Source organism: Pyxicephalus adspersus, chromosome 4 (assembly GCF_032062135.1).
Source record: "Pyxicephalus adspersus chromosome 4, UCB_Pads_2.0, whole genome shotgun sequence".
NCBI lineage: Eukaryota > Metazoa > Chordata > Amphibia > Anura > Pyxicephalidae > Pyxicephalus > Pyxicephalus adspersus.
In genome coordinates this window covers 153,135,817-153,150,903 of record NC_092861.1, presented here as the reverse complement: position 1 = coordinate 153,150,903, position 15,087 = coordinate 153,135,817, and the positions used below count along the sequence as shown (strand labels likewise).

At 42.3% G+C, this 15,087-nt stretch overlaps 1 protein-coding gene across 9 annotated transcripts in view; it reads right to left on the bottom strand.

Annotated features, from left to right (window-relative positions):
* Positions 1-15,087, bottom strand: part of MDGA1 (MAM domain containing glycosylphosphatidylinositol anchor 1) — a 133,427-nt gene that overhangs the window by 58,736 nt on the left and 59,604 nt on the right. For all 9 annotated transcript variants that reach the window (XM_072410014.1, XM_072410015.1, XM_072410016.1 and 6 more), the window contains exons 2-4: positions 10,554-10,693; positions 10,027-10,201; positions 5,070-5,266 (exon numbers count right to left, since the gene is read on the bottom strand). In XM_072410014.1, the coding sequence (XP_072266115.1) occupies positions 5,070-5,266; positions 10,027-10,201; positions 10,554-10,693 (512 nt within the window). The remainder of the gene's footprint in view (positions 1-5,069; positions 5,267-10,026; positions 10,202-10,553; positions 10,694-15,087) is intronic.

Sequence of the window (15,087 nt, the reverse complement as noted above, 5' to 3'; positions counted from 1 at the left end):
CCACCCCTCTCACCACATGTCCTAAGGGTGGAACGGAAGGGGCCACACCCCTCATCACATGTCCTGAAGGTGGAACAGAAGGAGCCACGCCCCTCGCCACATGTCCTAAGGGTGGAACAAAAGGGGCCACGGCTCTCATCACATGTCCTAAGGGTGGAACACAAGGGGCCACGCCCCTCATCACATGTACTAAGGGTGGAACAGAAGGGGGCGTGTCTGACCTGATCCGGTAAATTACGGCGTACACCGGGCAGTGAAGTCAAACCTGTTGGACTGTTATATTCAGAACCCGGTGTCACTGATCTAACTGTAAAATGGAGATCATTGCTACAATGTCTGACTGATAATAAATTTCTGTGATTTCAGACCATGAGATTTCCTCATTTTTATAGCTCGGTTTCCATACCCCATGAATTAGAAGATTTTCTTAGCACTGAGATTGGATCCTAAATATAGACGGCGCATTAGTCTCCATTCAAGACATAACAAATCAATTACTGATCGGGCCCTCGCCAAGCCTCTCTCAGCCTCCTCCAACCTCCCAACATAACAAATCAATTACATTTTGTTTTATTGCTGCATTAGGCCACACTTTGACCTTGCACCAACAATCCATGGCCAGCCATTTGTAAAGTCAGCGGGGTGTGGAGAGAATCCTCCCCTATACAATCTATAATAGCGGACATTATAGAACCTTTTTATTCCGGCTCCGAGCTGGGCTGCCCAGTAATAATGACGGAGATAAGATAATTAAATTGCCGAGCGTCTCATAAACCTGACTGCTGGCTGACTGATGAGATTAGGGCTGCCCCTACGGGACGCTGTGACATGTTATTAGTTCTGGCACCGCTCATCCGCTAGCCGGTTATTATCTGGGCTGGCGCTGATCCGTGGCATTCGCCATTGCACCAATATTTCTGCGGCTGAACCTCCATAAGGAGAATTGGGACCAGAAATATTGTGATGACTCTGCACTTCTGATGATCTGCGCACATGGGGTCCGACTGGGGACCTGGGCCAGAGGTACTGAGAAGGAGAACCCACCAGATCACATCACTTACCAGGCATTGGTATTGCTTGGCAAGGCACCAGGAGCCAATCAGAGGGCACAGGATTTCTATTTGGGGTTCATATGATAGGGGTCCCCCAGTCCTCCGCGGTGCCAGTCCAAACCCCCATGTACTAGTTCTGGTTCTTTTTAACATGATTGCATTTTATAATATCTCTGTCTTTCTGTATGTAAAATATAACAAAGAGCCTGCAGGGGTTTTCTTTTAAATTCCACACCTCCATCCAAATCAAAAACTGAATTAATAAACAGTACGGATGGTTTAATTTGTAGAAATTCAAATTTGGTTTGATGAACATTCACCCAAAAGTCGGCCCAAATTTATTTTGGGTGAATATTCATTAAATAAATTGAATTTCAACCATCCCTACTGCTCAATAATCCACTTTTAATGAATTAGGTTTATTTAATCTTTTTATATTTATAATTACAGCACAATCGAGTGTTTGATGGGTGGTATGAAGGATCCAGGCCAAGGAAAGACAGATAAGACAATAATGGATACAAAATCAGGAACACATATTGTAATTATTATTATATTATTATTATTGTAATGTACAGCTACATGCCGTAATTTTAAAATGTAGAATTGATGTGCAAGGTTGTGCAAAGTTCATGTGCAAAGTTCATGTAGAATTTTGATAGAATCAAGTAATAGAATTATTCTGTTTGAAGAATGAATTATTCTCTTTAAATGCCCGGCAGTGCACATGGAGAATCTGGCCTTGTGACCCCAGGGACATCCTACAGCAATGGCCCCCTGTGATTGGGGTATTTACACAGGTAGGACCCATCTCATTGGTTGTTACAGCCATATTGCTAAGGAAAAAAGCCTTCTGATTGGATGCAATACACTCTATCTAGTAAATGTACAGGAACAGGGGCAAAACTTTTATGACTTCCACTAGGAATAAATCAATATATTGATAATATTATTAGGATAAAGTTTACATATTCAATGTAAGAATAAAAAAAAATAAAAAAGTTTAATTTTTCAAGTTTCAATTGATATTCAATTTGAATAAAATATTTAATGTTCATTTGTACTGAGCAGGTTGGCTATGCTAAGTTTATTCATCACAATGTTTAAATGCCAATATGTCCATCTTCCCTAAACAAATTAGATTTGGATGCTTTTATAGCAAAAGAAAAATGTTTATACTTGTAAGAAGCATGCAAATAAAAAGTTATAATAAACTTTAATGTTGAATTCAGAAATTGCACAGCTAAACAGTGCTTGGAATACGAGCAGATTGAGTGCTGCTATGGCTGGGATAGATTGCTGGGACTTGTAGTCCACCAGAGATCAGAGCATTGAAATTGTCTCCCTTAGGCAAAGCGTGTAGAAAAGTTCCCATCCCACAAATCCAATCCCATTACTGTCTGGACGGGCATAATATAGTGCAGGAAGAGCGGCTTCATTAGAGGTGGTAATGGGATTGGCAGCGACCGGATATTGATTCCCTGTCCTATGTATAGACAGAACACAACGAGTTATGATATTAAGAGGTGATTAATAAGACAGCGGGCATACGAGTCATGGCCAGGGCTGGGAGCGCTGCGCAGGAATTGGAGAGGGCACAGAATAAAGCAGCTTTGTCTGATAATTGAACGTTTTCTAGTGTTGGGAAGCGGGAGGTGATCGGATGTAAGGAGCCGGCTGGACCTCTGCACCGACCCTCCGACAAACACCGAGTCATTTCCTATTCTGTGGTTTTATTCAGTAATTGTTCCACCGAATATAATTACATTGCTTGGAATTAAATTTCAAAATGGTGGGGGGCAGTGGAGTGACATCTGCTTGCATAGCAGCCCTCCGAAAGGCCAAATGGACCAATAAAATCTGCCCAAATGTTCACCTAATTGTAAGTCAAGTTTGAAATTTGAGGTTGTTAAAAATTCTTTTACCTTTGTCAAATTCAGGTCAACCTGAACAAAGGCAGATTTCCTCATGGGTAGCGGTAATGGACGATATGGTGATTAGAATATGAAGCCCAATGATGGAGGGGTATGCAATATGGACTTTAGGACTTCATTCAAGGGATGAAAAAGGAGAGTGCTGTGCCAAGCAATATGAAAGTGTTATTGGGGCACTGTTAGGAAATGGTTATCGAGCCAGTGATTCCTTGCTGTGCACCACCGCAGTATGGCAGACTATTTTGTCCAGCAATGTCTTGGGCCGCAGCAAAGAGAACAAGGAAATGCCTGCAGCCCCTGCATCCCTTTAGCCGTACAGCCTGAGATGTATTTTGTTGGCATCCCCAGCACATACTCCGAGGCTGTGCACAACTAAAGGAGATCCAGGACTTGTCTCTGTTGGTATCTTGGTATTATTTTATCTGTGGGCTCCTGGACCTCTGCCAGCTCTTCCCTAGACATCATCCCTTGGGCACAGAAGTACCGGGGGCAACCGAGTGCTGGGAAATGCAACCAAGGCTGAGCAGCAGCTTGCAATAGGTGAGAGTGCTGCTTTAGATTGGGGGACTGCTGTCCGGTGGGTGCTGTTGCTGGTCCTGGGCCTTTCAGGCACTACATGCACCAAGGATATTTTTATTACAGATGCAGCGCGGGGGCTCCTGGCTTACGTAGGTCTTGGTTACTCCAACAGCAAGATCATTTTGCCATCATTTTTCTTTCTGCCCATTTCAGAATTCAGGTATGGTGAAAGTACTTTAAAAAGAGGTACAGACCCAAGAACTCAGAGTGCAGGGAGGATGGGAATCCCTCATGATGGGACCATTGAAGCAGAACTATACCAATGATACTCACCAGTCCCCATTCCATCGAAGGGTGCCACCATCTTCTTCATTTTATCTTCTTGAATATGATTTGGCCATTTTGATTGGCCAGGCTGGGAAGATGTAGCTGCAGAATTTGACAATTTGGTGGCGATGAGGCAGATAAAATTAGTTATTGCAGAAAGGACATCGTCTGATCGCCAATTTTACAAATCCACATTAAATATACACACCTTGAAAAATGCCAGCTATGGTCTAGTTCCAGCATCTACAAAAATAACGTGTTTGGGTGGATGAACATTTTAGCAAAATAATGCTTGTACCCTGACTATGTGACTATACAACAGGCACCTCCAGATGTTACTAAGAATGCAGAATATTAATAATAATAATAATAATAATAATCTATCCAAATAATAGCAACCTAGATCTTGCATGGTCACTGTGTATATCACCATTGGTGGAGATCACAATGCCACCAAGCAAAGTATGATATTTGCAGAGTTATGGGGTCCTGGGGTGCTGTGCAATGTAAAACCTGGGGTACCGGGGTGTGTTATCCTTCCGATGGAATACACAATATACATATACAATCTCTCTGAATGTTCAAATGTTTAGTTAATTATTCCCCTTCAAAGCTTTGTTTATGATGAACTTCTGCAAACCACACAGATATAAGGTCAGTTTTGAGGACATTCGCTTTTTAAAATAATAACTTTGCAATGATAAAAGGTGGAACTTTTCTAATAAATGACACTCTTGCTGCACCTGCATTGTGCTGAAATGTATTCACGCTGGAAAGTCATTCATTACTGCAAAGTCCGTGTTACTGAAAGGTCAATTTCTTCTAGAGTTGTATTTTTATTCAAAGTGGTGACTGGATTTGGAACCCTTTTACATGGATGGAAAATTCCTTTAAACACAATAATTGCAAACATTTCAAAATGAGATTTTATAAGGATATTGGAGTGTAATCAGCTCCATAATCAGGATTGGTACATGAAAGCTCCTAATGACACATATACATACATACATGATGTATATGGTGCCAGAGCCAAAGCCAAATAACTGATGGGAAGAAGAAATGGGGATCATATACTTATAATGATTTATCTCTCAAAGTACCACCAGACATTTCCCCAAACTTGCCCCATCAATGGTTCAGAAGTGGGCATCTAGAGTTACTGGCTTTCATGGACAAATGCCCCGATCCCATCAGCCCCTGGGGGCAGGTGATTGACTGATACATGAGCATTTCATACCTGTGTGTAGAGAGGTTCGTAGATGTCCACCCCATTGTCCTGGCTTTGGGAGAGGGTCTCAGTCGCCCGTTTCCAGATGAAGCGTGCGGGTGGATTGGAGCTTACAGTACAGCGCAGGAAGACGGTCTTCTCCTGGTAGAAGCTCCCTCTTACATCGCTGATGGTCTGGTGAACAGTAAGGATGGGTTCATCTAGATCTAGAAGGCAGGTCACAGGGCTGGTTATAAGCTTTGTCATATATTCATTGAATGGAGATCTCAGCATGCCATGAGAAATGAAAAGTGAAAAATATGATCCGCAATGAGCAACAGCACCAATCAACCAAGCACATAACCGTCCCCCTTATCAAGTCTTTAATAACTAGTCAGTTAATAACATCGCTACTTAATTACTTATCTATGCCAATGACCTACTCACAAAACATACCAACGACTTACTTTATCAACTAACCAACCAATTCAGTAATCAGCAGAAAGACAAATACCTAACCTCCATACTCCATCATCTACATACCCCTTAATGTTTCAGCATCTTACCAAACAACTTACCAACCATAAAGTCAATCCCTTAACTATGCAACCAATTCACATCTGAGTCATCCCATTAAAAACCCAACGACTCACCTATGAAACAGGTGAATGTCCAGGTGATCAGGTGACTTATAATATCTCAAACACAGTTTGATGATGAATCCATCAACACCTCGACCCTACATCCAAGCCACCTCACGATCAAAGAGATAGGAAAACTAATCATAACTACCGAATTAATAATCCAACTAATAAATACAGCTGCAACGTTGTAAACCACCAATGATACCAGAAATCTGTGCTCTAAGATATTAAATGTAAATACCCCGGGTCACACTGATTTCCAAACTTCTGTACTTTATAGCCATCTGCTCACATCAGTCAGATAACAAAGATCTGTTCCTCCCCTGGGGAATATAATCAGATATAAGAAATGCTGTGTGTGGGGACATTGCACTGATTGCGGTGACAACTGCTAGGATTGGGGGATTTTCTATCACTTCCTCCTTCATCTCTAGATCCTCATCTCCTTCCCATTGCATCCAAAGCTGAAGTTTTTCTATGTATACTGGAATGGATCATTCTCCATAACTCTAAAATGAACCTGCCAGTAACTTTATCTGCACAGATTAATGTTCCAGGTCAGTGACGTTGTCTTGGCTGAGATGATGTCATTGGACTGCTGCAGGAAAGAGGAAGGATTTCCTCAGTCTCTTCTCCTCAGTGATTATATGGCAATATTGTATCTTTGTAGTCATATTAATAAGTAATATTTAACGAAGCACTTTAGGAAGTAATAAACCCAATCTTCCTTGTTTAGCATAAAGCGTAACTTTAGGTTCTTCCCTTGCAGTGGGGATAGCCCATAAGCAAGGATTAAATGATTATTCATGTCTCGGGGCAGAGTAAATTGTACTTCGACTTATCCTTTGCTCCCCAATAGGCTTCACCTCAACTGGTTCACACGGACCCTTTTATAAGCCACTATGGCCTTTAGTCACAGGTTCAGATGGCGTCCGTTACAATGAAGGGTCCGTAGCTTTACAATGTAATGGGATGATCCTGACTTCATGTGAGCCCAGGGTGTCATGGAGCCGCCCTCTTGGGGCGTGTCATCATGGTAACCTGGGCTCACATGTCAGTATTTGGGTTCTGCGCTGTCCACCTACTGTTGGCATATAAAAGTGCAATGACCCGTGATGTCACATGACCCACTGAGTACTGCAGGATGGTATGTATGAAACCCATGGATATCATTGGAAGAGGGGGAGGCATAGGAAACAAAAAAGTTTGAGTGAGGCTTTAAAGCAGCAGAGGAATTAGGGAACTTCTTGCTTGACCCGTCACATCACAAATTAGATTTTATCTGTTTTCAGTAAATTTATTGTATGCCATAATCCCTTCATTTGGGTAAAAGTAGAGGTGGCATTAAATCCTATTCAGGGTAAAAACTCTCATCTGCTCACATTTTCACTTTCTTTCGGACTTTCTAATTCTCCAAGCCAAAACTCTAAATCCGGCTAAAGTCTAATTACTTTTCTCGCCTTCCTGCTGGGCCCAGGAGATGAATATAAGAGCCCGGCTGTTACTCAGATGTTCCAGAACCTGCGACGGTTTTCCGGAGAGCCCCCCCACCATAGAAAGTGGCATTCAGCTAACGGGAAAGAAAGACGCCGATTGTCTTGATTAAATTAAAATGAAATAAAACACGGTGACGTCCTGGGGAGGTCTAATCAAATCCGAGTTCAGACACAACGTTCCCGCCGACTGTTGCGGCAGTCAGCTGGAAGTCCGGCTTGGGTTGCGTTGGAGATGAAATTGGAAGCGGCGAGGGTGCAGCGTGCCAGGAGACAGCCAGGGAATCAACGGGGCACACGACAGATCTACCTCAGTGGCGACGAAATGTGAAATTTTCCGGAAGCTGCACATTATCCGCAGGGACAGATGGCTGCCGATGGTCCTACCTCTTCCCCCCGCCGCTTGTCTCCTGTTCCACATCTCATCTCGACAAGGTGCCACTGAGCCGTGAGATCACAAGGCAATAAAATATGCCAAGGCAGCTGGCACCCTGCTAAAGAGATCCCTTCGTCTCTGCCACCTTGGCAGCCATGAATCTTGTTAGACAGAAAATCTTTGCTAGTGTTAGAAGAGCATAAAGTCAACACATCAGATCTGCGCCAACTACTAAAGCTGTCATGATTGCATTCTACGCGTCCTTATCATATTCTGCCGCTGAATATTTCACTGGTGCAAAAGGCAACAACAATATATTGTCACTACGAAAGGGAAAGTGCGATTGGAATGGATTGGGGGCTCGTTCAGTCCGGTGCATTGTGGTAACGCTGTGCTGTCCAGCTGTGATGTGCATTGCACTGACATTCAGTAAGGAAATATATCCCAATGCACCGCAGCAAAATGTGATGTGAACATTATCTGCTCCCTGAAATGTCTTCAAAAATAAAGGGATTCTGATGCAAAAATATTTAATGAGCAGGACAATGCAAGATAAGCAGATTTTGGTGAAATTTTGATGATTTGACAACAAGGAATGATTTGCTAAAGGACATTGGACTTCTTACCTTGTAAGGGATAATACACCAAGCAAAAACTACCAAATCATGCAAAAAGGAAACAGTTTCCCTGCACATGATTGGGTGGGTGAAATCAGGATGGTTAATCTCATTTACTAAAAGAGCATTTCCTGCAAAAGGAAAATTCATCTCACTACATGAACATGTTTGGTAAATCAACCCCTAAATGTGAGCCTGTTGTGTCGCAGGAATGTTTATATTAGGGATAAGGGTCACATTGAGTTTGCAGTGAACTTTAGATGTTTGTGCACTTTAACAGTGAACTTTAAAGCAGTTCACAAGGAAGCAACTGGATTTGTAGGGATGGAGACGGACCCTGCCAATTATTTTCTGAATGGTGGGCATAGTGAGTGTATTGACTACCAAGGACACAGCAGGCACAGATTCTACTGGCAATGGAAATGTTGCCTTCTGATTACTTTAGCAATGGTCTCTTTAGGACCGCAGTGGGTTAGCAGCAAATGGACTTCATAGAACATTCACCAAGACCACAGGGAACAGGGAAACTCATGTTGACCCATTAAAAGTCTCTTTAGCAGACTGATCAGTTCTAGAGATGAGCAGAGTCGGTCCATAGTTTGCAAAGTCATATAGGAAGGGAAAAGTTAAGCTCTGCATACCGAGATACTTGGGCAAATTTTGCATGAAAAAAGTTCCACTTTTTCCCCTTTTTTGGCTCTGTGCTGTATACATGTGTGGAGCTTTCATTTTCACTATTTTTCAATTTCTCTAAGGGAGTTTTGTTAAGTTCAAATCCTCACACTCTCTATCCAAAAGTTTTGGTTGGACTTTAATTATAAAGGGGTCATTGCTTGAGAGCTGCCTACGCTCAGATCCGGACTCATGACTTCTGAGATCTTGATATCATTCCCTTTGTTCATGATATGTAGAGATCAGTTCTACCCATTTACTGCTCTTATATAGGAAACCTAATTCCAGGAAGGATCCAAGTTTCGGGCAGGTTCATGTTCCTAGTCAGCCTCTTCAGAATAATGGTAGAAGATCATCCATTACAATCAGCAGCACAAAGCCCTCTGAGATATCACAATCAGGAGCTTCGTGTTACCAAGTCCATGTGAAGAGTAGATGTTAGTATGACAAGGCCACAGTCCGCTCCATTCACCCATAGTTCTAAATGTGAGACGTTAAAGCACAAACAGGCCGTCAATGCTTTAACCTTGAACATTTCGGGACTCAACGTGACAAGTACCTGGCGTCAACTGAGAGCAAAGGAACCAACATAGATTTTCTGATCAGCTGAATATGTCATTTAGGTATTCTGCATTGTAAGCATGCCGTGATACTGAAGTATTCATTTCCAATTGGGGTAAAAATCACGATATTTTACTAATATTGAATACAACAAATCAGATTTACAAGTTGACCTAATCAGGTGACCATGAGGTCTCTGGGACAGTTCCAGCACATGATAGAAATAAGCTACACCAACAATAAAGTCCTGGGCTTATGATGTCCGGGGTGTTCATGTTTAATGCTGAGGATACACATTGAGCCAATAGTGCCAAGGTGCAATAATATAACCTGAGCTGCCATGGCATACCTTGGCATCAAGTGACCAATCACTCAGATAGTCACTAAACCACTTTTCATTCCTTTGCAAAGTCTCACCTTACACTTACCATATGATTAGATTGTCTACAGCCTTGAAAATTCCTTCTGCCACTATCAGTAATTTGGAAGCTACCAAGACTGAACTCCCCTTCCTTTGCTCTACAAGACAAGCCGCATGTCACGTTGGGACCCGAAGAGGTTCAGGGAAGTGAGGGCACAAAAATAGAACTGTGGGAATATCTGGGCTGCCTTTAAATGACTTACACTGCACATCTACTCGAATGGACTTGATGGCCGGGACCCCAACCCCATTGTCGGCTTTACAATAGTATCGGCCACCCTGCATCCTCTGAACCTTCTCTATGCGCAGGGTCTCATTGTAGATGGAGGTCTCCTGGAACTTTTCTGAGGCACTGCCTGCTGTTTTTGTCCACCGCACCTGGAAATGAAGACAAAAAGCTCCACATTAAATGAATTGTACGTCATTCACTTTATATTGCATCAACATGTTGCCCACAACTGCAGAGAAAACATTAACTCATAGCAGTCCCTGCACCAGGGGAGCTTACACTCTAATGTCCCACCGTGCCTATACAATCTAGAACCAGCTTTGGTGATACAATCTATACAAACACAGAAAGATCAATTCTATGCCAAGATCTGCAGGGAACAAAACCAAAGATGACAAAGGGGCAATGGAAGATACAGAAAGGGACCCGTCAGGAGGCACATAGGGAATGACCATTTATCATGGTGGACACAGCCCTGAATAAGATTGATAACAATCATACCTGCGGCCGTGGGTGCCCGCTGACCAGACACTGCAGCACCAACGTGTCACCTTCTCGAATGGTGTAAACCCGTTCACTCACATTGTCATTATTGTCTACACAGGCCTGACTGCCGTGAATGATCTGAGCCTGAGCCGGAGCTGTAAACACAAAACAAGTGAATTATTCTGTGTTCTAGAACATTCCGTAAACTCACCATTTAAAAGGAAACAAATGTCTCCACAATAAAAATATGGGAATTGCCACCACTGACCATCTTCTGCATGCCCATCCTGTATTAGTCAGATAATTCACCATTCGAAGTTTAAATACAGATGGGGAAATTAGCTGTATTCACAAAATATTCAGATTTGACTTCAACCAATTTAAATTCAACTATCAGGTCCATCCTGCAAATAATACACAGCTACACAGAAGGGGTTTCCAGGAGTTTTTTGAAGAATTTGGTAGAATGAAGACGTGTCTGCAGGACCCAGAGATCAAATGGCAACATGCGAGTGGAATTTCTAGGCTTATGCCTACTTACAGATTGTAAATTTGGACTCCTAAGTACAATCTCTTCTTATGATTTGTCTCTAGGATGTGTTATTTGTTGATCCATAAAGAGCTAAGAACAGCGAATGGAACAAACAGGCTTAAACCTATAAATACCTATATAAAAATATAAATATAAATATAAATACCTACCTAAAATCTATAGCCAACTTGTTTTTGATGGAGTTTAGAAGGTTGCGCCCCCAGTAAGTGTCCCAGTTGGGGAGATTTGCTCTCTATTTGTCCAGTCCACCACAGAAAGGAATAAGAAATTTGAGATCTTATACAGTCGTCCCCAAAACAGAGATTCCCAGATATCATTACCTTTGAGAATTTTTTTTGAGCGTGTTTGAACTTGTCATTGGTAATAATCCAATTTAGTTGGGGTGTAAAGGACATTCAAGATCAATGTCGGGGTTCCCATGACTGAGCAATGACCAGCCGGGCTGCCAGGAGAATATAATAAATAAAACAGAATGGGATTTTAGGAATAGAAATATCGGGCTTTGCTAAATATCGCGCCTTTAGGAATCTGAGGAATACAGAAGTTGGTGATAGTGGTAATTATTCAAATATTTAATTGCAGAAGATTAAAACCACCAGGCACAGCCACCAGATGTGAACCGTGGAGCCATCTTGCTATCTTGACTATCCACAAAAACTATAGCGAGAGACTTGAAGATTAAATTTGGATTTTTCTCAGGAACTGAACTCTAAGGAGGGATTTGTAGTTTTCTTAGATTAGAGTCTTTATGGATATTTTAGAGAGTTGAGCTGCCATACCTTGCCATTGCTCCAAGTCCTGGTGAATATTCAGATCCCTCTCTCGGAGTTTCTTATGGGTAAGTTTATCTTTCAAGAAAGTATGGCCAGATAGATAAAGGAATTTAGACCTTTGGCTGCCTTTCTTCTCTAACTTCTGGTGACAACTACAAAAGTCTTTCAACTTTCTGACAATGGTCACAAAGACAAAAAGAGAAGGCGAATCAAAGACAAATATCAATAGAAACCTCACTGGGGTTCTAATTAGTAGAAAAGGAACATGGTTTGCAGAAACCAGTTTTGGGATGGGGCCTTCTACACGAGAGGACCCTTCCTGTGACCATTGTGTGCCACAGGTGTCACAGTGAGTATCCAATGGTGTGCCCCAGGTTCATATGCTATGAGTAGCCATATATGTCTTTAATTATGTTCCCATATTCTGCCATTAATTTTAGTTCTCATATTCTACCCTCATTCACTCTGCAGCTACTATAGGACTTCAGGGTGGCTCCTCCTGGTGGCTCTTCCTCTGATGTGTCATATCCAATGGCTCCACTTAACTTTCACTTGGTATATGAGGTATGGTGAGTAGACTAGAAGAAGGAGGTAGGGAAATGAGATGTATTCTATGGAGAGGGGAAGGAAATATGTATATGGGGAGAGCACACTAGGGCCCCTGGATCTGTATCATTTTGAGCCCCTTACTATTGAGCAAAATTGAAAAAAACTAAAGAAGTTTGCCTTTAGGTCTTTAGAATCGCTTCCATTGTGATAGTTTTTGTGTTTGTGACTTTTTGATAAACTCAGATGCTCTTTCAGCTTTTAATTATTTATAACTTTGTCAACTACCATGTGGCGTCTCTGTGGACGGCCTATGGGGAGCAAACTAAATAAAGAGATCCGGATATTCCGAACACAAAGCCGTTAATTTCAGAGGAGCTTGGTAATTACGGTTAAACACCTTCTCCATCAGGTGTCATGGATTTCCCCTGGAAAAGGGACATGACTAAATAGGACTATTTCCCGGGCCTAATGACGAGGCGTGTCTCCGGTCCCGCTTCGGTGATGTGACACAAAGTGGTCCTGCGATGGCTCTATCGTCTGTCATTGATTCTATCTCCCTGTGATAATATAATGGGAAAATTGATGTGACTGCTTCTAGTGAAATCATAGAAATCGCACAGAAGTGCCACAATTAGAGACAATTGTGAAGAGGAGAAGACGGATCTTCCGGGACATTTACCAGCGGAGTGTTCTCAGCCAATAAATGAATCACTTAACCTCCCAACCCATTGAAATGTTCCATTTAATAAAATTACCGTTGGGGTTACTTTTACATCAGTTGGTCCAATCCTCAAAGCTGCCCCACCCCAACTCCCAACACCACCAACAATTTTACCCCCATACACACCATCCTCTAGCTAATTGCCCCAGAAAAAAAGTTTAATCATGTGGTCATGAGATAAGTTGGATTTCAAGACTTCTTTTCCACGAACTGCAAAGTTGTAAGGAGTTGTTTTGGGGAGGAGGGAAGTCTTCTTCTTTGGGTGCCCATGTGCCTACCTGATGGCATGAAGACTTCCTACTGGACCCATTGGAGGGATCACCGGTCTTAAAGATTTCATTTCCTAATGTCATTACGAGGTGTAGCCCCACAAGAGTTGGATTTTGGAATTCCCTTTTTTTAAATGTGTGATTGGGTGATATTTATAGGGTTGGGGTGCTTTAAAGCTGGGGTTCAAATGGGTCCTCCCATCAAAATAAGAATACATTTTACTGCATAATATTTTGTATATATAAAAAATAATTGTACCACCCAGTTTACCCCACTGCCTCTTCTGTTTTAAGTTTGGGAACCCCAACTTCAATTGCCAGGTAAGAATTCCTTAACCCCCTGCAGATTCCCTATGAAATCCTACTGCAAAAGAAGTCAGCGCTTTTTTCAAAGCCACCAACCAGATTCAAACTTGATTTTTAAAAATTAAACAGAATTGGTAAAAAATGAAAGCATTGAAAATACCACCAAGCAGGAGGTTCAGGAAGTGCACTTTAATCCACCCTGCAAGGTGCTCCCTAGGGTCTGACCACAGGGCACTATACGAACTCAGTGACCTTTGTGATTCCGGCGTGCAGTTTGTTGGATATCGGTTTTACTTCGTGCCTGGGACTTTTCCTTTACAACATAAAGCCCGTTTGTTAAATTGCTAAAAGCTGCATGCACCACTGGCAGTGTAATATAGTTTTTCCCCCGGCATTGTAATGTGTTTTTCCCCGGCAGTGTGATATAGTTTTTCCCCCTGCAGTGTTATTTGGTTTTTCCCCGGCAGGGTAATAAAGTTTTCCCCCGGCAATGTAATGTGGTTTTCCCCCGGCAGTGTTATTTGGTTTTTCCCCGGTTTTTCCCCGGCAGGGTAATAAAGTTTTCCCCCGGCAATGTAATGTGGTTTTCCCCCGGCAGTGTTATTTGGTTTTTCCCCGGCAGGGTAATATAGTTTTTCCCCCGGCAATGGTATTTGGTTTTTCCCGGGCAGGGTAATATAGTTTTTCCCCCGGTGGTGTAATATATTTTTTTCCCCTGGCAATGGTATTTGGTTTTCCCCCCTGCAGTGTTATTTGGTTTTTCCCCGGCAGTGTGATATAGTTTCTTCCCCGGCAGTGTTATTTGGTTTTTCCCCGGCAGGGTAATATAGTTTTTCCCCCGGTGGTGTAATATATTTTTTTCCCCCGGCAATTTTATTTGGTTTTCCCCCCGGCGGTGTAATATGGTTTTTCCAAACTCTTTAAATGTCCCATTTGCTGCAAAGGTTGGGCTGCATGAAAAACTGAGAATATATATAAATAATAGTATGTGAAATAAAGAAAGAAATTCCTATACTGAATGCTATCATTACAAGTATTACGGGAAGATAATATTTCCCCGATATCGGGCCTTTGATTTGGATGGTATATTTGGAATATATTATATGAGTATAGATAATACAAATATTTTTCATGCACCTATCCATGCACCGTGCACACAGCTCAGGTGGGGAGGATGCTGCGTGTGCAATCCATGTTAATAATTCATGGTGGTGAGACAGACGAAGCATCACTCACACAGCATCCAGCCTGACAGTCAGCAGAGCTGGTGCCTGGGGACCGGGGCCTTTCATCCTGCCAGTCAGATCTGCAGCTTGTGTTATATAAACAGGCCGCGGTATTATTATCCCAGCCACGTACTCAATCCAAATACCCCCCC